This window comes from Nyctibius grandis, chromosome 10, assembly GCF_013368605.1.
Source record: "Nyctibius grandis isolate bNycGra1 chromosome 10, bNycGra1.pri, whole genome shotgun sequence".
Classification (NCBI taxonomy): domain Eukaryota; kingdom Metazoa; phylum Chordata; class Aves; order Nyctibiiformes; family Nyctibiidae; genus Nyctibius; species Nyctibius grandis.
In genome coordinates this window covers 33,944,191-33,966,443 of record NC_090667.1, presented here as the reverse complement: position 1 = coordinate 33,966,443, position 22,253 = coordinate 33,944,191, and the positions used below count along the sequence as shown (strand labels likewise).

Below are 22,253 nucleotides of genomic sequence, written 5' to 3'. Positions count from 1 at the left end.
ACACTTTTAAGCATACCCCTTTGATTTGTACGTTAATATTCACTAGGCAGAAAAAAAAAATAAGGACAAAAATAGGATTTGCTCTAATGCGGTCTCATTTTCTTGTTTATTTCTTATTATTTCCACCCTGTGTAACTATGTAGGTCAAACAGATCAAATTAATTTCAGCGCATCTGTCCTTACACCAGTAACATGTAGGTTAAATGGCACTGATACCGAGCTCTCGGAAGGGGAATGTGTCTGCGTTGTCTCCCTGAGCTGGAAGAAGTTCGACCCATTTATTAAACTTCAGTTTTACAGTCAACATTTCATAATCTGCTTATAACTGCAGACATGATCTCGTCAGAATTCTCTTGATGCTCCTAATTCCAGGCCTCCAGCACGCTCAGACAATGCAGAAGACAGCCTACAACAGCGGGGTGCGAAAACCAGTCAACACAGACAAGGAGGTGGCAACACGCGCTGCTTTGGCATCGCTGTGGCTGCAGCTATCACAGCGCAGTCTGGAAATCTGTCCTTGCTGGGGGACACGCAGTTCCAACAATATTTAGATAATTTCACAGAACTTTCACAGAATCACAGAATCAATGAGGTTGGAAGAGCCCTCTGGGCTCATCGAGTCCAACCATTGCCCTGACACCACCCTGGCAACTAGACCATGGCACTGAGTGCCACGTCCAGGCTTTTCTTAAACACATCCAGAAACACATTTGCTGCTAAAGGCAATGGATCTCTAAGTGCTCCCTTAGGGCAGTCTAGCCAAAAATGTGGCTGGCAGCAATGCCCAGAAGCCAGGGCATCCCATGGTCACCTGCTGTCTTTGGAAGCTGCCAATTCAACACAACCCCGACCCACGCTGGCTGACACAGGCAATCCCAAGCCCATTCCCCACGCATCTTGCCAAAAAAAGATGAATATTCTGGGAAACAACAACCCAATACTGTTTATTAAGCATACTTAAGTGGTTTTCAACAAAATATTAATCAAACTCACTTTGAAGACAGAAATCCCCCAAACCTGCAAGGATGCAAGTCCCTTCCTTCCCCTGCTGCCACTTGGATGTGCTTGAGCAAGAAACCACCCGTCTCCTGGACCACCTCCGTGCATTTTTAAAGCATGTGGGAAGATTTCTCCTCTGCCCACACAGCACCCACCAGACAGACCCTTATTCATCAGGGAGAAGCCAGGAGCCAGCTGTCAGACCTGTTTACCTCTCCCCTCTGAACAGGCTGGAAATTCATTACGTGTCACACACAATTCATTTCTATTTTTCCTCAATGAGCGCAGATTTATCTGAATTATTGCATCATTTGCAGAAAACAAAGATATTATTATGAAACACAGTTTTGAAGGAGAAAGGCTTTCTGTGGATGAGCGAGAAATTCATGACCTGACAGAACTCTGAATTCAATGGCCTCCTTGTAGGGAAAAACTCAATGCATCATTTTTGATCAATTGTACTTTCAAGTCATTTTCTTATTTACGGGTGACTGAGAAGACACTTGAGCTAGCAAAATAATTCATGTTTGTTTGCACAGACAAACCCAAATTTAATAATGCAGCCTTTTTTAAAATAAAGTCCTGCATTACAGAAAGTGCCTTTAAAATCATTCTTTGTAGAAAATTCACAGCATGAACTCTGAAGTGCTCATTTCTTCCCCTTAAGTGAAAACCTTCTCTAAGGCACATGTGATACACTTCATACTCCACTAAAAAAAGAACCAGCACCTGAATTTCTGTTGCAAGTCAGGAGATTCTCCTACTCACTTAGGTTCATTAATGCCAAAACTTCCATCCAGTTCCTGAGGCTCAGCACAAGGTCCTAGCAAAGCTGCACATCTGACTACTGTATTGAATAAAAGTTTCTCCTGCCCATCCAAGGGGCTGCTTAACAGACAGATTTGTGGGGTCTTAAGAGACAGGAGACGGCAGGTGGGAATTACTGGAGAGAAATTCGGGTCTCAGATACTTCATGGTAAGAGAGGAATTTTCTTTGGGAACTTTCAACCTCTTGTATCTCTGGAGAGGAAAGCTAAAGAGCCTTTTTCACTGACATTATCTTCTGATATTCCTTTCAAAGAACACATCCTCTAGGTACAGTATATTACAGTGCCTGAATATTCATCTTGCAACAACAGCAGTTACCCCACGTAGTCTGGATTATCACTCACCTGGTAAGAACGTGCTCTTTCCCCCGTGCTGCTCTTCATGTCCCTTCTGCTGATCTCCTGCCACTCTCCCTTCCCCACAGCCAGCTCCTCTCTCATTTATCATCTTCCTCATTTCCTCCTGATTGATCCCATCTGTGTCACTGTCTCCTTAATTCATCTCCATTTCCCATCTGCTTTGCCCTTGCTCCCTCCCTGGACACGCTGCATTGCTGCTCTGGGGCATTATGGTTTTTTCCCTTCCCTTTTTCTCTTCTAAAGAGAATGGCATTAGCTTTCTCCTGAATTGATATTTTGATCCTTTCAGTTTTATACCAAATTTTATCAGTAAACAGCAACAGGTGCTTAAGAACTGTCCTTCTCACCCACTGTCAATCTTTATTACCTGGCTTACTGCCAACACGTTCACCTGACCATAAGAGATCTCAACACGCTGGGAAAACAAACCAGAGTTGTCACAACCCACTAGTCCTCCAAAGGGAAGACTTTTGCCTTAGAGATGCTAGGAGCAGCGTGGAGGATGCCAAGGAAAACAGGGCGTGAATATCCAGCCCTACAAGCAAGGAAGAAGGAACAGAAATTGTGTCCCATTGGAGAACCCTCCCTTGTGCCCCACCGTCTGGGTGGGGAAGGGTGATGTTGTGCCCACGGCTCTCGAGGGGACACGTTATGGAAGTTCACTGCACAGCTCTCACAGATTGTCTGAAATGATCAGAGGCAATTCACTTAATCTGTTATGCCTCTCAGTATTCCATCTGCAAGAGGGAGATAATACATCTTTCCTCCAGTCCCTTTGTTTTATTCTGCTTAGATGGTAAATTCTTCAGAGCGGGGACTGTCTCGTTGTGTCTTTAAACAAAGCCTTGAAGAATGGGTTTGGTTAGGGTCTTTCAGGTTGATGATAAACCCCCCCTAAACAATCCCACCCACAGGAAAATAAACAAACTGGCACCAAACCAGGATTCTGACAGTTCTTAGGAGTAAAAGCATTCAGATGCTTTTGTTTACCTTCCCTGTGGTCTTAGAAATTGCTTTCAGAATTATTTTTGTACTTTCTTATGACTTTAAATGAAAAAAAAATTATGACAATGTTGAAAACATATATATATACATATATATATATATATATATAAAATTTTTTATATTTCATGTGTGTCCTGAATTCAATTTTGCCCCAAAACGCTCTTAGGGGATTTGCGTAGTTATTTTAATAGTCCTACTTTTAAATCCATTTAAATGTATTTATGCACCTTTAGACCAAACTCATTCAGGCATTTACCCCACAGTAATGAATTGTATGACAGCAATGTATACACAGAAAGAAGTCTTTTCCTTTTGTAGAGCATATATTAGCACGGGTTTATAAATTCAATAGTTAAGTTCATTGGCATGCATAGAGTCCAGGCACCTTTGTTAAACTAGGACATTCGACGATAAATATTTTGAGAAGATGCACATTGAGAAAGTCTTTCCTATTTTAATGTCAGGAAATTAGAAATACTATAATGAATTCCAATTCTTCACATCTTTCATCAAAGCCTTTGAAAAAGGTCAGTATCTGAAGTTGTTATTTTAAAACGCCTACTGCAATTGGCCTTGCTGTGGTAATTACAAGGCAAGCTCCCATAGCGTAACACCAAAACAATCCTGGGGGACTCTTCTGATTTCTGATTGTCAACAAATTTCAGCGTCCGAGGGGAAAAAATGATGCATTTCACAGGCATAATGAGTATGATGGTCACAGTGAGCATTATATAAAGTACTTACATTTCATGCTTTCTCTGAACTGGGAGCTCCCTAAAGTCTGGGGTAGCCTGAATATGCTAAAACGAAATTTTTTTTAAAATACATTTTCAAACTATTCCTCTACTCTTTTTTTTTAAACAAAACTATTTCAAAACTATTTGCTGATTTTGACCCACATTTCAAAGAGGTTACGCTCTGCTGCCTCTGCTTTGCTTGCCGCGGCGACTCCCAGCTGCAAGAGCTCGCTCAGATCCAAGCTTTTAATCTCTTTATGGCTTATTCAGATTCCATCCCAGCCCCAAGAAATCCAGAGCTGTTGCCGTCCCAGGGATGTTTGATGGCTATGAATAATACTGAGTTCACGCAGAATAATAATTAGCATCCCACCTCCAGTACTCCAGCCTGTCCTCGTCAAGGAGCACGAACAGGGTGATGGGTCCGACAGCTCTGCCTGCGGAGCATCTCACTCCCCACCCAAAAGTAAGTGGTTTGTACTTACTACAAAGAGAATCCACCTCTAGGTCTTTTTGAAGCGTCTCTTCCCATGCCACTACCAAAAGGCTTCATCCCTGCTAGGGTCCTGTGGCAGCCCTGAGAAATAACAGTCCCTCAAAACCAACCACCAGGTATTCAATCTACATTTAAAACTCAGGCTCAATCCTCCCTCATTACAGTTGCAAAACCCCTTGCCATCTAATGCAGATAAAGTAACAAAGCTGCACTTCCAATGATTGCAACTAAATGCAGTTAACCTTAAAAAGCCACCTTTACAAACAGAGCAGATTTATCTGGATTTACATTTTAGCTCTTGTACAACGACTTAAGAACAGGTTCCTCCCCATTATTCAATTTAACAATAATAATAAAAACCTCCATGACAACTATAACAAAAAGACTCTGATAAAGCCTCGAACCTTTTTGATAATGAAACATACAATTTCCCTGTTTGAAGCATAATTCCCCAGAGAACATTTTAAAAAAGATATAGAAGAACTGTCATTTAGAAACTGTTAATGTAAAGAACTGTGTACGAGAACAGCCCATGTGAAAAAATAGACTTTCAGAAAAGCCAGAGAAAAAATAGTGGGTGGGAGAGACTAGACAACTTAAATGCAGTGTCTCATTAGGACAATTACAGGAGTCAATAAAAACTGGCAAAACTGCAAAAGATTCATGAGGCTGCTCAGTTCAATTTCCATTTAATTCAGAGAGGGAGAGGTCAGCTCCAGCCAGCAGATGACTTAACCGTACTGGTAACTACTGTTTTCTCCTGCCATCTAAGGACACCTTTTGTTGGATCATGACAGCTACTCACCACCTCATCGCTTTTTTAAATAAGTCTATAATCACGTATCTATAATGTACTTTGAATAACATTAATTAAGAGCAGATAAACTGTCATATAAGAAACAGTAACACGCATTAATTACGGTTAGTCCTACTCTTACTCAAGTCTTAATCTTTCAAGTTTCCTCATCGATACCTTATCACCATAATGCCAGCGAGGAATTAAGGCACTGAGAGGATGTCAACTCTTTGAAGAGGATCAAGCACTTGGGATGCCAAAATAACCAGCCGAAGCGCTGGATTAGTGAACTAAATACGAGAGGGAGGGTGGGAAAGTGCAAAGCCATCAACGCGACAGCTCCGCACGGCTCCTCCACAGCTGGGGTCACCGATGGGACGCCAGCGCACAGGAGTTACCTTTATGCACGCTGTTTCATACACCACAGGAGTACAGTTTTTTACCATGTAAGATTTTAATCAAATTCCAACAGCTTTTTGTACTAGTGAGTATTTTTCAATTGGAGAGCATGAGAGCTCTTTATTTTTAACATGTCTACCTTTACTTGTCAAAGTGCCGAAATCTACTGAATGAAAATTTAAAAATTGCCTATAAACATATATTTTTTTTTCACATTTAGGTTCTTTCCCATACTCTGTCTTGAGAAACGTCCTGAACAACTTACAGCATATTTACAGCTTTGTAATTTTACTGCCATTGCAACTGTATTTGCATGACTTTTCCATAACCCTACCTCCTCTAGCCATGAGTTACTGTGCAAACCTACACTTCCATTAAAATAATTGTGTTAAAACTTCACACTGTTTTTGAGTTTTGAGCTTTCCAGGCAGGCTTATGTCTGCAAGTTTTTTTAAAAAAACTGAAGTTTTAAGTGTTTTTTCTTACTGGGTAGGGATTTTTTTTTACAAAAACTGCCAGTCCCCAAAATCTGAAGAGTGTGATCACGTCTTAAATAAAGCATATGATCACATTTCTCCTTTTATCTCGATAGCTCTCGTTGTGGCTTTTTCCAGCACAGTGCTCCTGTCTCACCAGGACCTCACAGATGCTGTTGGTTAGACACATTACCAGCAAAGCTGTGATCCCTGCTCCCCAGAATAACGTTCTTGTCAACAAGGTGTGAATTTACAAACTCATTTGGAGATACATAATGATAAAGTGCAAAGTGTGTGTGTGGGGGGCATCAACTAATTAACCTGAGAAGTTCATTTTAACACAAAGAAAAAAAAATGTAATAGTAGAACACATCTGCCTCCTCTTTGGATCCATCCTAGCAATACCCAACACCTCGGTGGGCTGGACTTTCCCAGTGCTCAGTGCTCGCCAGTTCAAACTGGCATCAGTGAGCTGGTCCTAACAGAGCTCCACTGACAGCCACCTGCATTTGTGGAGCTGCAGAAGCAAGGTTTTACTTCTGACACTGCAGGGGTAAGGTTTCTTACACAGAAGTTAAAGATCTCATTGATTCCCTTTGTACTGCCAAGAGAAAGGCACTAATCCTCTTATTCAAATGTGCATTATATGGGTACGTGTACGATGAATGCACGTGTGAAACAAAGCCCGTGGTTGTTTCTGAGTGTGCATCTATGCCATGCTGCAACCCTGCACTTAACACCTCAACGTGTAACGACTCCTTCCTCGTTATCCTATGGTCTGACGGTTGATCCTGATCTCCAGGGTGAATTTTAGATATGATAAACTGTGAAGGGCTTTAAATCCATGAAGAAATGAAAGAAATCACAGACATATTTTTTTCCCACTTGTGATAAACGTATTTTTCTAGAGAATCAAATTGTTATTAAAGAAGCCTCCAAACCCTGTGCCTGTTTTCTCAGGAAGAGACAGCCAGAATACGTGTTACAGCACAAGAGAGGTGGTTAGGGACCTGAGTGACAAAGAAAATCCAGATGCTGAAGGCTGGGGCGTCAATGGAGAATGTAACACTCAATACTAAACTCTGTGTTGGCCTTGACATATACAAGATGCAGGTTGATATGTGGGATTCGATCACGTTGCCTTTGATTTATTTATTTTTTTAACACTGGAATTAAGTACTGAGGTACCTGGGATACACTGTCACAACTCCAGATGAGCATCAGAGATCTATCAAACACCTATGGCCAGCTGAGCTCATCCAGAAAAAAAAAATATATTATCCTTGTTTCACTTTTAAATTAGAGAGTATATGCTTGTATCTGTCCTCAGTGTTCAAGGTAAGCATGTTACATCGAGTCTTGTGTTACCAGGACTAAACATTAGTGGTCTCCAATATCACGATTGAAAACAAAAATGTTGATTAAGCTTACCAAGTTGCATTTATCAAAGAGATGCTTAGTAAGCAGCAAATGCACAGCTCTCCCAGGATAACGGGCCATATTCACAGGGAAAAAGGAATTTGCCATCAAACTTGTCATCAGTCTAGTCAACCCTTCTTTGGCAACAGAGCTTTCAGTACTAACTTGGCTGTGTTTACCTCAAGATGTCTGAAAACACATCTGTGTTGAACAAATAGTATAGATTTATCACAAAAATAATTTATAAATTTATTTCAAAAGTAAATTTGTGTCAATCTTGGCAGTGTTTTGACAGCCCAGCAAGCAGTGGTGGCTGTCGAGGTGTGCACAAAGGGGGCTCCCGGAGTGCCCCCCCAAGCCTGCGTGGTTTTGGCACCATCACATCAGCTGTGGCACAGCTGGCACCTCTGCATCTCACAATCTGCATTTTATCTGTGTATTAAGGAGCTCATTTGTTGTTGCTGCTGGAAATGGAAGCCCGCTGCAGTTCCTAAGGCCCAGACTCTCCATTCTCCTAGAAGGATATGTCCTGCTGTCCTGTTCTTGGTGTATTGAACATGCCAAGAGCTGGGGATGACAATCCTGCAGAGATGTAAATTCCTCCCGTGTCGCCAAGTGCTGCAACACATTTACCAAGCAACTGCATTCAGTTTGCACTGTGTGCAAAAATACCACGCATATAATTATGAGGCTGAATTTAATGACACTGAAACAAATCTCCATTCTGATGAATGCATAATTACTGTTATTAAAATATTTATGAAATAATAAATTTATTAGAAAATCTTCTGCATATGAGCTTGCAGAATGTTACTCTACACAAATTCTAAAATGGCAGCAGGGAAAACAAACTTGCAAGGCACCAACCCTGAGACAATGCAGGCACAGAGGTCTCCTGAGATCCTGAACCCTCTGTCCCCTCCGTCAAAGATACTGAATAGAGAGAATTGGGATTTTTTTTATTTTCTTCATTTGGAAAATTTTCAGTTCTTTAAACAAGGGCTGTTGTGGAAGCAAACTCCTTGTGGGGTTTTTGTTTGGCTGGTTTTTAATACAGGTAGTCTAGGCTGGAAATGCATCACTGGGATGAGACAGAATTTAAAATAACCATGAGTACCCATCCAGACCACTGGAAATTTGGGCTAATATGTCGAGCCTGAATCAGACAGAGACAGAGTTTCACAAGTCCCAGCTGAGTGTATGTTCATCTTGCGGATAAATCTCTCCCACTAAAGCATTCAAAACCTCCACTTTTTGTACCTAACTTCCAGCACAGAAGGGACAGTAAAAGTCTTGCTTTAGTAAGATACTTACTGCACCCTGTGTTGCACTTAAGCCTCACGGCCTGCTGTGAAAGCACAGCCAAAACAAAACCAGGATAATTTCCAGCAAAGAGGATAAAAGCTGACTGTTAAGAGAGGAAAAAATAGTCTTTCATGAAGGTCATAGAATATTCTTCAGTGAAGTTTATAAAAGAACTTAGTCAAGCACCTGCTAGGGCCAGTCTGGCCATATGGGTCCCATCTCAGATCAGGGACTCACAAGAGCACAGAGAATCACTGGGGAGGGCGGCAGTGGGAGCCATGGACTGATAGTCCTGTTTAGGTGTGGGCACTCTTCAAAGAAAAGTTAGGATTAGGGCCTTTGTGTAGGGTAGTGATAAACGGCTGCTATAAAAAAATCCCATGCAGGGAGCTACATTGACTTTTACACCATCATTTCTATACCTGAAATTGGGTTTATGAACTGAAAGGATGACTCTTCCAGCCTGTATCAACCCAGGTCTGTATCAACCCACCTGAGGAGCACCTGGATCAGAGTCATTTTGCAGGACAACTACGGCCTAAGGTTTTGGCTTTGTCAGCAGTTGTTACACCTGCGAGTGAAGAGCCAGAACCAGTTGTAAATCTGTACGAGCAAGATCTAAGGGCATATCTGCAGCAGGCAGGGGAGCACAGGGACCACACCAAAGCCAGGTCCACGTTATCTGGCTTTTGAACTGGAAGCAGTAAAGCAGCTCCAGCAAGGCTTTGCCCCTGGGCTAAGGCAAGCAGCCCCATGCCAGTTACCCGCCGTGTGACATGCTGACAGGGCTGTGTCCTCCTTCCAGCATCCTCCTTCCAGCACCCTCTCACCCTGCACCAGCCACACACCAACCTCTCCAGGCTCTTCCCAGTTTGCCATCATGGTTTCTGCCCGTCCTCCCTTCACTCACTTCCCAGGTAGGAGTAGCCAAGCCTGAACCCAACCCATTGACTGTACTCCTGAACGCCTTTGAGGTAGCTCTGTATTACTAAAACACGTCTTTTCTTCATTAATCACACATCATTGATTCTTCTGAGTCCTAACATCATAATAACGTGAGACAGAATCGAAAAGCCAAACAAGCAGGTGACATGACTGTTGGCAGCGGCAGTCCATGGAAGCGGAGGCGTGCTCCATCCTGTCCTCACCCACCATGGCCCGGCACTGGTGCCTGCCCTCCCCTTCCCAGCCTTATCCCTGAGCAAGACGTTAAAAGACAGGTCACTTATGTTTACGGCATAAATAGCTACCAAAAAAAATTATATATACATATATGCAAGTGTATATATATTTATATATCTATAAACCACCTACATACACAAACATATTCATAGGCTTTAAGCAGAACCATCACCAGAATGAAAACTTGCAACTTTTTACAAGGGCTTTTTACAAGGGCAAGTAGTGACAGGACGAGGGGGAACGGTTTTAAACTTAAAGAGGGGAGATTGACATTAGATATTAGGAAGAAATTCTTTGCTGTGAGGGTGGTGAGACCCTGGCCCAGGTTGCCCAGAGAAGCTGTGGCTGCCCCCTCCCTGGCAGTGTTCAAGGCCAGGTTGGACGGGGCAAAAGCATCGCTTACCACAAGAGACTAAGTTAGAGGGAAGTTCCTCCAGCAAGATACAACGCGTGGTGGCTGTGCACGAGTGACCGGGGGCCTGGGGCAGGGCAGGGCTACCATATTTCAGTGGTCCATAACAGGACCATGCTTTATTCTCAGCTAAACTGGTGATGATTCAGAATACCTCTCCTGCCTTCAGCAGAAGGGCTTTATAGGGCCTTGTGAATCATCAGGAACGAGGAAGGCTTTCAAAATACTTGTTTTTCCTTCAGATTTCTCTCTGCCTGGGTACCCACTCCACCACACTAATGACCTGACTATATTGGATTCCATGCTCTCCAAACAGCCTTAATTACATGCTTCGTATCTTCCAATATTATGATAAAATTCATCATAGTCCTCTGTCTGGGACAGTTAGCATTGTCACTCAGTGAGATTAATTTGAATATGACTATAAATAGAAATAACAACATCCGATATTAAGATGCAGAGTATTGTGTTGGATGGTCTTAATGCCTCCAAGCAAAACTCATTTAACAGAATAAAATACATAATACAGCACATGTAGTTTTACACAGTATCAGTGTTACGAGATTCAAAACCAGATCAATATTTCTTTCATAACAACTAATGCCTTGAAATGATCCCTCCATTTGTCATCCCAAAGAGGTCACCTTATTTCATATCAAAGAGTAAATTGGGAATTGCACAAATGTACTTGATGAATATATGCTCTCACCGTACAAGCTGACGTGTCCCAGCACCCCCCCGTGCTGCCCCCACACCAGCCCCCATATCTGCCAGCCCCTGCTCACACGAGCACCACCAGCCCCTCCATCTATCTACCTCCATGGGCGAGCATCCCTCTCCTAGCAGGGCCAGCCTTCATCCACATGACTCTTTGCAGTCCCTTCTACCTCACGTCTACAGAGAGATGCTCAAAAATAGATTAAGAGCTGAGATTATTGCTGATATTGAATTTTGCCTTGTCAAGAAAACAAATTTTACCTCCAAAACACTACGGTCCAGAAAAATATATTCACAGCACCACCAACCTCCCATTAGTAACTCCACACGGAAGCATGTGAATGCTTGCAACAAGGATCTTCCTTTACTTTTGATTCATAGAGAGGAAATAAGATTGCACATCTATTAACTAGAGCCCAATATTTCAACATCAATAGAGTAGAACGGCGTGGCTCAGCTTGTTGACATGTATTAGGTGCCTCAGTAACAACAAGGACAAGTATTGAGAGGCTGATGAAAATGAAAGCTTGCTGAGAAACACAAAAGCCATTTCTCATAAAGAGACAAAGAATTGAAGTTTACTGTTTCCTACTTTTAGCTTCTTGTTAAATTCTCCATATGAGTCTCACTGAAAAATGTAGTTTTCCTGAAATATCTTTTATAAAATGAATCATTACTCCACTTCCCCAAACCAGTGTTGTCTTATTGAGTTAGGAGAATGCAATAAACTGGCAGTGAGTTCAAAATACATTAGCATGTAGAGAAAAATAGTGCTAAAGTATGTTAGTTTTCTTCCCCAGTACCAGTGATAACCCAAGAGTCCCCCCACAGCAGGTACACTGCAGCCCATTAATTGGCCATTTACTACCATCTCATTAAGGCGACTCAGCAGGAGGGGGTCAACATGAGCCTGTGGCTTTGCACCCCGAACCTGCCCAGATGGAAACCTTTGGGCCTGTATCCCATATTCCTGCGGGAAACTTAAACAAGGGGGAGAGATGGAGGAACAATCAGTTTGCAAATGCTTTTGCTGCAGAGTGAAGGAGTTTATAGGAAGCGATCAGATGAGCAGCACAAAATTAATTAAAAAACAAACACTTAAGAAGCATCTCTTGAAATCATGGGATCGAAATCATGGGATCACACGTTCTGCAGAGCGATTCTCATCCAGCCCTTATCCTTCTTCCCCGTGACCATGCTGCAAACCCAGCAGGAACAGGCACCGATGGCTGCCGAGAGCCAGAGTTAATTCCCTCAAGCCAGAAGCTGAGACAGAGCCATGATCTCCATCGACCGCCGCGGCTCGGCCAGCCACAGCCTGTTGATGCACCTCGGCAAGGAGGATGGCCTCACCCGGAGAGCTTGGAGAACACACACCCTCTTCGAGGAAAAAAGCAGCATCCAACTCAGAGCTGTGCTTTTCAGCTGCATTCCTTCCCGAATAATCATATTTCTACTGGCTTCACGGTGTCCAGAGCAGAAGGCAGGGCTGCAACTTGCACCCTTCTCACTTAGTACCAAGGTGCCCACAGAAGGAAACACAGCCAACAGCCCCAGGGACAGCAGAGACGTTTCAATTTACTCTCCCAACCTCATTGTACCGCTTTATCCCACGCTGGTTTCTAAAAAGTTCCCTGAAGGGGCTTGGTAACGCACCCCAGGGGCCACAAGAACCGTCACTGACAAAAGCAAAAAGGTATTTAGACAAGACAGACCATTGTTGATTGGCTATTTAAAATTACATCCACTGAGGACAGAAACCTGAAGCAGTAATTAGTTCGTTATTAAAGCTTGTAATGAGAAGTCTGTAGTTCTAAGGGAGTCCAAAAATTAGTTTTCCAGTATAAAAAAAAGAATCGGCGCACTCATATTCCCCCTATTGCATGGTTCTACTCCCAGAAAATACGGAACAGATGAAACAGTTGGCAGTTTTTTTCAGCACAGTTATTGAATTTCATGGAGTTCAATTTGCAAGGAAAGCCATGACACTGTGAAGTAACAGCATTTTTTACAATGCAAAACTAGCAGCCTAAAAACATATTGCCTTGAACTCCCCGATGCATTTGGAAACAGCTTTCCAAATTGTTTCTGGTTTATTTTTAGCACAGATATTTAATTTACAATCGGCATACTATTTATTGGCATGCTCTAATAGAATTGGAGGTTGAAAAAGTCTCTGTATTTGACACGAATGTTTATGCATTGATATCTCCATGGTCCACCACACGTCTTATTACCTGAGGCCCTTGGTGCTGGGCAGCCCCCTGCACACCCTGCTCCCACAGCCACCGCCTAACGGTCCCTCCCCACGCAGCACAGGGATGGGGCACACGCCCTGGAGAACAGGAGGTCTCGTCCAGAGGGATGTCATCTGAAGGGGCTGTCTCACGTTAACTCACATCCCTGCTTCTGAAGACCCCTTCCAAGGCGCCATTGCCAGCTGGAGAGAGCTCATCTGCCTCATCTTCCAAAGTGAGTCAAACACCCAACTGTGCTTCAGGACATCTCAGGCGTGGGGTCTAACTCGCTGCTGAAGATGGAGCCTTGGTGCACAGCTGGGATGCTCGACAACATTTCACCTGAAGTAACTCACAGAAGGTCCCACACAAAGTTCATGGCCATGACAGATATTGAGCTCGGGTGTAAAGCCCTCCTCCTCCTCTAAACCCTGCGCTTCTGCGGGCAGTTGCATCTCTCACTAGTTGTAATTTTGGAAGAGAAATCCTCACGTACTTGGCCTCAGGAGACGTGCTGCCCTCGTTGGCAATCCCTGTGCCCATCTCCAACGCATCGACACATCCTGTGGGACTCCAAGAGCGCAATGACCCACCGACTACGCCCGAGTCTCAGCAGCCCCGACAGCTTCGCTCCGTCAGCATGAGTGCATCAGCCAAAGGCAGGCAGGGTTACGGCTTCCCCTTGCTCTGGCAGGGGACTCGGTGCCATCCCACAGCTCCAGGAAAAGCCCTCCCACCCCGACTAGTCCCATCATCTCTTCTCAAAGGTGCAACGCAGGGACAAGTGGAGAGAAGGGACTTTTCCTTTTATCACACAGGAAAAAGCCCAAGTCTAATGTAGATCCTTCACCCCATCTTTTTACCAAAGGAAAGCTTCTACAGAACTTCAAACAGTAATTCCACGGGTGAATGCAAACCAGAGGACCTCAGTACTGTTCTCCCCTGCTGATCCACCTCTTGGCACCAGCCGAAGATGCTCCCAGGCCTCTGTGCTCGACTGGGAACAAAGAGGTGAGCTGCATGGAGAGATACCGTAACTTCACATGCAGAGAGGAAGATGAAGAGCCTAAATCTCAGCCATCCTGGAGACACAGCCCCTTAAGTATCAGCAGCTGGCTGAGGAAACCCCACTGTGCTCTGTATAGGTTACATACACATTTGCTCCCCACAGTAAGGCAGAGCACAAATACTTCTCTTCCAAGACACTATCAGAGAAATGTAAACACTAAGATTTCTTTGCAGAGGCCTCCACAGATGGAAGGAGTTTTCATCTACAAGATGTTAGGGAAAAGCCAGTTTGGGCATGAAAATAAGCGTTGAAGAGCCATTCACCCACCCCTCACCGCACTGCCACGGTCAGCAAAACCTGTAGCGACCCACGACACGCACGCTGCTCAGCCATTTGAGAACAGATTTAGGTTAACAAGTTTGTTGTTTAATTTATTGGAAAGAAAAACCCAACCACTTACCCCTTCTCATCCACCCCCACACAACATATTTAGTTGTCCAGCTCTCCTCCTCTCTCAAAATAGATCGTTCTTTCTTATTTCTCTCTGGCTGGGACATGTTCCGAACTGTGTTTTGAAGGAGGAGAGGACAACAGGGAACAGTTTTATTGCACGAAAAATCTGCTTAAAGAAGGCAAAACCAAGCTGTAGAATATTCAGTAAAATCTCTCTCAGCATGTACCAGTTCCTGCTTTCTGGATGATTTGGTTAAAAAGCAGGTTTGAACAGACGCTTAGCCACAATACATTAAAATGTTTAGATTTATCTAAATATCTCTACACGTAGAAAGTGCCCAAATGTCTTATTTTCTGCAAGCTCCATTATGTAACACGTCACCAAAGATTTTGTAGGTATCGTGGCATTATACAAAAGGCTCACAGCGCCCAGGATTTCCTTCTGAGCGAGATCTCAGTAGAGAGCACCCAGGATTTGCTCTTGAATGAGCTTCAATATAAAACAGTTGGCTAATCCCGATCTACTGGCTGGTGGAAGATCAGCGTCTGCTGAACCAGTACTTGAGCAGAACTTCACCGCTCGCATCCCTCCAAGCTTCTCGGCTCCAGCTCAAGCAGAACATGAGATCATCTGTTTTGCAGCCCAGGAAGGGGTGTTTGTAATGCACGAAGTCTCGAACAGAAATAGTACAGCGTGCCCAGCGATGCCAAGCTCGCTCGCACACCGCAGCGGGGCTGCTTCCTCGGAGGCAGCATTTCAATAGGAAGACCCGCATGTAAAAGCCACGCAAATTGTTACAGATTCAGTACAGCACTGAATCCAGAAGCGGTACAAGCCACATTTTAATTTGCCAAGAGGTGGAGGCGAGCAAGGAAAACAAAACCAGATCCTTAGTGTTCTCTCAGGAAAATTGAGAGCACCGAGTCCGGCTGGGCAGTGCAAAGGGCAGTGATGGAAAAGGTGCATCACTCAGTTTGTCTTACATGTGACGGCCGTACCTGGCACCGGCAGCCAGCTGGGAATAAAGAGTAACGGCGACTGCTGACAGCACAGAGTGGATTTGCCATGAAAACCTCACAAGTTTCCAGCTGGGAGAAGCGAGGGATCTCTCCGCCCGCTGCACAAAAATAAAAATAAACCCACCACCACCACCTTCCGCATGCGAAGGCGTAGGATGGGAAGCGAGAAACTCTGCTGCTCACCATGCATCTGGTGGCGGTTCTGTCACTGCCACTGAACCCGCGATCGCTGCCCAGGAGCACCCGGTGCTCGCTGCCGGGGCCGGTGGCTTCACCCAGCGCCCCGGGGGGACACCCCCACCCCCGGGGAACCGCACCGCGGCTCAGCCCCGGCCAGATGCCCTCTCCCGGACTCGGGGCGCCGGAGAAGGACAGGTCTCCGTGCCCCGACAGCCAGCGAGGCTGAGCCCCGGCGCCGAGAGGGGCACGATGGCTGCGCGCCCCGGTTGGGGGGGGTGGGCAGCGGAGCGGGCGGGCGCTGCAGCGCATCTTCCCCGCACACGCACACACACACACACCCCACGCACGGTTCTTGGATCCACCGGCTCTGCTCATGCCCCGGCGCTTGCGAGAGCCGCCGGAGCCGGCGGAGCAGCAGCCGGCGCCCGGCCCGCCGCCCCCAGCCCCCGGACGGCCGCGCTCCCCTTCCCCTCCGCCGGCTGCGCTGGCTCCGCACCCCCCGGGAGGGCAGAGGGAGCCCGGCCCCAGCCGGCCCCGGAAAGCTGCTGGGTGCCTGGAGTTGCCCAGCGCAGCCGGGAAAAGCCCCCCCGAACCCCGCGACCCCCGGGCCGGGGGGGCTGCGGCGCTCCCAGCTCCCTGCGCTCCGCACCGCGCGGAAACTGCGTGCGCGAAGCCCGCTCCCGGCCGTGCCCCCGCTGCCTGGCGCCCGCGGCTCTGCCGAGCCATATTTCTCTCTAACGCAAACCCATCTCAATCATCGCCTTTTTTTTTTCCCCTCCCTCCTTTCCCTTCACGGATTGCTTCTTGCAAATGGGGCGATAAATCCAGAAAGTGCCACGTACCGTGGAGAAGAGAGACGGGGGAGGATGCTGAAACAGAGCGGGTGGCTGGGAGGGAGACAAGATGCTCCGGAGGGGAGGCGAAGGAAGCACCCGAAGGGGCACGAAGGGAGTTCGAAGCGGCGGGCAGCCGCGGCGCCTCCACCGCCCGTCCCCGGCGGGCAGAGCCCCGCGACCCGCCCGGCCCGGCGCGGCGCAGCCCTACCTGGAAAAGCCGGAGGATGTTGGCCACCATAATGGACACCGAACTTCCCGACGCCCCGATCACTCCAACTACTTTTTCCGGCTTGACGAACACGGGCGGCTCGCCGTTGGTGCACCTCACGTCGGAGGTGTCCTTCTGGATGAGAGCCTGCACGAAGGTGAGGGACTGCTCCAGCGCGTAGGTGTCTCGGGAGCAGGTGTCCAGGATGCGTGCGCCCAGCGTGACATTGGGCAGCAGGTCCGGGTCGCTGTTGATCTGGTCCAGGGCGTAGAGCATCGCCTCCAGCCTGTGGATGCCGTTCTCCTTCTTGATGTCCCCGCAGGGCACGCCCGGCTGGCCCTTGGCGTGGACGGGGAAGAGGCCGCCCAGGGTGATGTCCCCCTCCAGGCGGATGGAGTGGGGCGCGTACATCTCCTGGCCCTGGGCCGCCGCCGAGAGCAGGAACTCCAGGAGGCAGCAGGGCAACTTCAGCAGGGTCAGGAGCCGCAGGAGCCTGCCCAGGCGGACCATGGTGCCGCCGCCGCCGCCCGGGCGATGCCCCCGGCGATGCCCCGCGCTCCCCTGCGCCTTCATGCAGCCCGGAGGGGCCGGGGGCGCGGTGGGCGGCGGGGCTCGGCCGCTCGCTCCCCCCCCACCCCCCCGCCCGCCCTGCCCGCGGCTGCCTCCGCCGCGCTCCGCGGCAGCACGGCACTGGGGAGCCGCGCCGCGCCGCTACCGCTTTAAATGGTGGCCGGTGCTCCCGCCTCCCGCCCCCGCCGCCGCCCCGCCCGCCGCCGCTGCGCACGGTGCGGCCGCGCAGCCCCAGCCCGGGCCGGGCATGGAGCCGGGCGGCGGCGGCGCCTCCACCGATCCGGCCCCGGCGGAGGGGTGGGGGCTACAGGTGACGCGGGGGGCGGCCGAACCCCGACGGCGCCGGGGAAGGGGAGAGCCGAGGCCGCCCCCCTTCCCGGGGCCGGGCCCGGAGCGCGGGGGCAGCGGCCGGGGGTCGCCGCCGGTAGCCGGACGCGGGGGTGCGCGGCTGCCCGCGGCGCGGAAGCACCCGCGGAAGGCGCCTCCGTGGGGGGACGAGCGGCGGCCGCTCAGCCCCCCGCTGGTAGAGCATCCTCCTCCTCCTCCTCCTCCTCCTCCTCCTCCCGGCGCCGCGGGCGCCCCCAGCTAGCGGGGACCGGCGGTGCCCCCACGGGGGTCCCAGCGGGGTGCGGGGACCGGCGGTGCCCCCACGGGGGTCCCAGCGGGGTGCGGCGGGCGCCCCAAAGCCCGCACCCCAACGCCCGCAGCCCGAGCGCAGGAGCATCCCAGCGAGCCTATAGCATCAAACCAGCCATGCGGATTTTGGCATAGAAAGGAGATCCTCCTCCCCACCAAGGTGGATACCAGTGGAGCCAGTGGGGAGGAGGAGGAGTTTGGTGTAACCCCATGCTCCCAAAACCAAAGTAATAGAGCCGGTCTCGTTCTATTTTAATATCTCCAGACCCATTTTTGTTTGGCACACCCAGATCTCGAGGATGCTGGAACATCCCGGTTTTGTTCCCTTCACCCCAAAACTGTAGCATCCGGAGACCTGTTGCCGTTCCCTGCGGACCAGCAAATCCCTGCCCTGTCACATGCCTGATTCAAGAGTAATGCAAAGTACATCTCTGACACCTGGTTCCCGCCAGACCAAGCACATTTTTTGAAGACAACCTTTAATTCCTCCTTCATAAACACCAGACCAAGCATGGCTGCTGCTCATTTGGCCCCAACACGCGCTGGACCAGCAGCGCTCGGTGCGTAGCAGCTCAGCCTGCCTAGTCCAGCTACAACCAAGAGAGCTACAGCGATTGCTTAATTTCCAACACGTCATATTTCAGTGAAGCCAGAGTAACACAACTGTTACTGTCGTAACAGTAAAAATCACCAGTAAAACCTGATGGTTTTTATCTGTTTCGGCCCGGCCAAATTCAATCTCACAACACTGAAATGTTGCAGCACGGCTGGTCTGGCAGACACAAGCGAGCGGCTTTGCTGGTCAGGTCTTGACTGCGATGGAGCTGGCTAGGGGTTAGTGACACATCTTCCAATAATTATTAAGGTATTTTAACACCTTAAAATCTCTGTATTTTTTTTTAAATGTGTCCTTACCATATTTTTCAGCTTTTTAAAATTTCCCTCGTACGTTAGTTCTCTGTGTCCGCTTGTATTTGGCAGAACTTACTACAACCAAGGTTTCCAAACTGATGCTATTCAAATCCCACCACGACCAGAGAAGGCATGTGCACGTTCCTTGGTCAAAGGGGACGTTTGGAAAGCGGCAGCAGCACTGGCCAGGCATAGCAGGTCAGAGGAATTTGCAGTAGGGCCAGGATACAACAAGCATAAACAACAATAAAAGCAGCTGCGGTTCTCCACTAGAAATTATAATTTTGGGGCTTGGGACCAAAATTTAGTTTTTCCATAGACTGAAAACATCAGAAGGGATTATTTCATTGTAATTTGGGTATTGTGGTCCAGCTTGTGCCACCAGCCAGGCCTTGGTGTTTATCCTTTTTGTTCACCCCTGACAAAAGCACAGCCATACTTCCCTGACAAACCTGCACTTGTCCACCACCATCATCCTCCTGAGAGTGGGAAGTTCACGTGTGGGACAGGGCACACACGTGCTGGGGGGGGCGGTTCACAGATGCTGGTGACCTGGCTGCTGCCTCCCCACTCCTCTTCCAGCCTCTGCCCCTCGAGCTGCAGCTTAACCAGCGCCCATCCACCACCCCTCCATGCCCACGCGTGTCTTAACTCTACGTCAGCTCATCTGCTGCACAGTGTGGTTTCCTTCTCAGCTCTTCCTTGGTAACATCAGCTCCAGCCCCTTTTACATCTGAATGTGCGCAGTTAAAGTGTAAACTCTTCAGCGTTTATTTACCTCTTGCCCACTTAAAGCTCCTCTTGGAGAATCTGAGCTGTATTTATTATTATTTAAAGAGTCTGGCTGGTGGTTGTAGAGAAGAGTTTGCAAGCGTGACTCAAGTTTGCCTTAAGTGCTCGAGATTCAGAAAGGATGCAAATATAAGTCATCTTTTCTAACAAACCTCCTTGTTTTGCAGGAAGCTACCTCATGATTTTGAAAGCTTCCTCTCTTTTTTTTTTTTTATTTTTTTCCTTTGGGCAAATCTGCAGTTACATTCAACATGTTCATCCTCTCAAAATTACAGAAAACCCATCTGCTGTCTACTTCATCCTCCTTTTCCTCACACCCTGGTTTACCTAAAAAATTAGTCTGCATATTCCACTCCAGATTCCCTAAGGGAACATAGAAATGACACAGCTGATCAAGCGGACACAGGGTCCAGCCCAGCCCAGTATCTCGTCTCGGAATAGCAGCAGATGTGTCAGAAGCAAAGGCAGGAGCTCTGCGGTATGCAGATGTCTTTAATCTGTTCCTACCATAAGTCTCATCCTGGCCTCTCTTATATAGAAATTGGTTTAAGCCCTGAAGCATGAAAAATTATTCTAATTACATTGCAAAAATTGATATAGTTAATCATTACTCTGGATATTCTTGATATCCATAAAAGTGCCCAGTCCCCCTTCCACTCTTGCTAAGTACTTGGCTCCAGTGGCCCCCCGTGGTAATGAGCATCACCGTTTAATTGGCCATCGCTTGAATAAAAAAAACCTGTTTATCAGTTTTCAATTTCCTGCTTTTTAAGTTTAACTCTTAAAATAGGCAGTAATCTCCCTTTCATCCTACCTGATCTCCGCATCCACTCTGTGCAGTCAGCTACCTACACCCAATCTGGCCCTCTCAGACAAGGAACTAAATATAATAGCCTGTGCATCTGTCACTGCCATATTTCACTTTGAAAAAGCATTTCATTTTGGTTGGGATTACCGAATACCTGGCTGTGAGACAATGCTGACTAACTACCACCAGGAGCACATCACACCTGCGCTGCCTGACAGCCCGTATCCCGCTGCATCTAAAGACACCCTCTCCTCCCTCACGGCCCACCGGAGTAGCTACACTGAGTGGATTCAACAAGCAGTTCCTAAGCAAAAATTAGATTACGTCCACTCGAAACTGAACTCACCCACTCTTAAAGCCATCAGTGAGAATTCTGAGTTACGACACACTAAATCATGTTAAAGCTGGAGCCCTCATCTGAAATGACTCTCCAAAAGCAATGTTATTACAGTAAAACAGCGTTTTGTGTGTTTAATGGGAATATTGACAGAGGCGTATGGGAACGGTGGGGAAGTCATTTCAATGGGACGTTTTGTGTTTCACTTCACAATGAGTCGTTCGTGTATTATATCAAATTCCCAGCCCAAGGCACTCGCTGAGGTCCCAGAGCCCAGCGAACGCTTTGGTCCTGGCTGGGCCAGGCTGTAGCCCTCCTGTGATGGGAATGAAGCTATCCTCTTCTTCTCACCCAAGGAACGACATGCAGGGGAGGCTGGCAGTGGGTTTTGACACACGTGAGCACTATTAATTACCACTCCAGTTAGGACAAGCACCCAGAAGCCCACCCCTGGCTCTACTACCTAAGGGCACACTCCCCCCACCTGCACGCTGCCCACGCTCCATCTCCCCCAGTGAAGGTTTGCTTCACAAAAAAAAAAAAACCCAAAATAAAATCAAGCTTCACCAAAAAAAAGAAGAAAAAAAAGCCAAAAGCCTTGCCTGATCTTTTTAGCAAGAGAATTTGTTTAGAAGTAAACAGTGGTTAAACACATCCAAAAAGTGTATTCAAAAATGTTTCTTAACTTGTCTGTCAAATAAGATCGTGGATTCAGCCAAATTGCTACTGGATAAGCAAAGGCTTTGCCAGGAAGAACCCGGCATCATAGCTGGCATCCTTCAGGGGAGCTACGCGATTTCCACCACAGGAGGGTCTTACCCGCATCTACTTTCAAAGCTGCTGTATAATTAAACATTGCTTTTATGTGGGCAGTTGGCAGGGTGAACACAAAATCGTGTTACGACAGACCGGTGGAAGCAAAACAAAGAGCGACGGACTAGCAGAAAGGAGAAATAAAACAATATTTCAGATTTTGGTAATGGAGCACGACGCTGCCGTGCACAGTTGGAGGTCATCTTCAACAAGTGTAATGGACATGGTACAAGCAATTAATTTGTTGGGTGAAGTCAGTGTTGGGACAGCAGCCAGAGCTCCTGCTTGTCTGGCAGTCAGAAAATAATGAAT

General features: G+C 47.4%; 1 protein-coding gene across 1 annotated transcript in view; it reads right to left on the bottom strand.

The window, feature by feature from the left end:
- GRM7 (glutamate metabotropic receptor 7) overlaps positions 1 to 17,646 on the bottom strand; it is a 229,659-nt gene extending 212,013 nt beyond the window's left edge. Inside the window, exon 1 of the mRNA XM_068408860.1 lies at positions 17,074 to 17,646. Coding sequence (XP_068264961.1) covers positions 17,074 to 17,646 — 573 coding nt within the window. The remainder of the gene's footprint in view (positions 1 to 17,073) is intronic.
- Between the last annotated feature and the right edge of the window lie 4,607 nt (positions 17,647 to 22,253).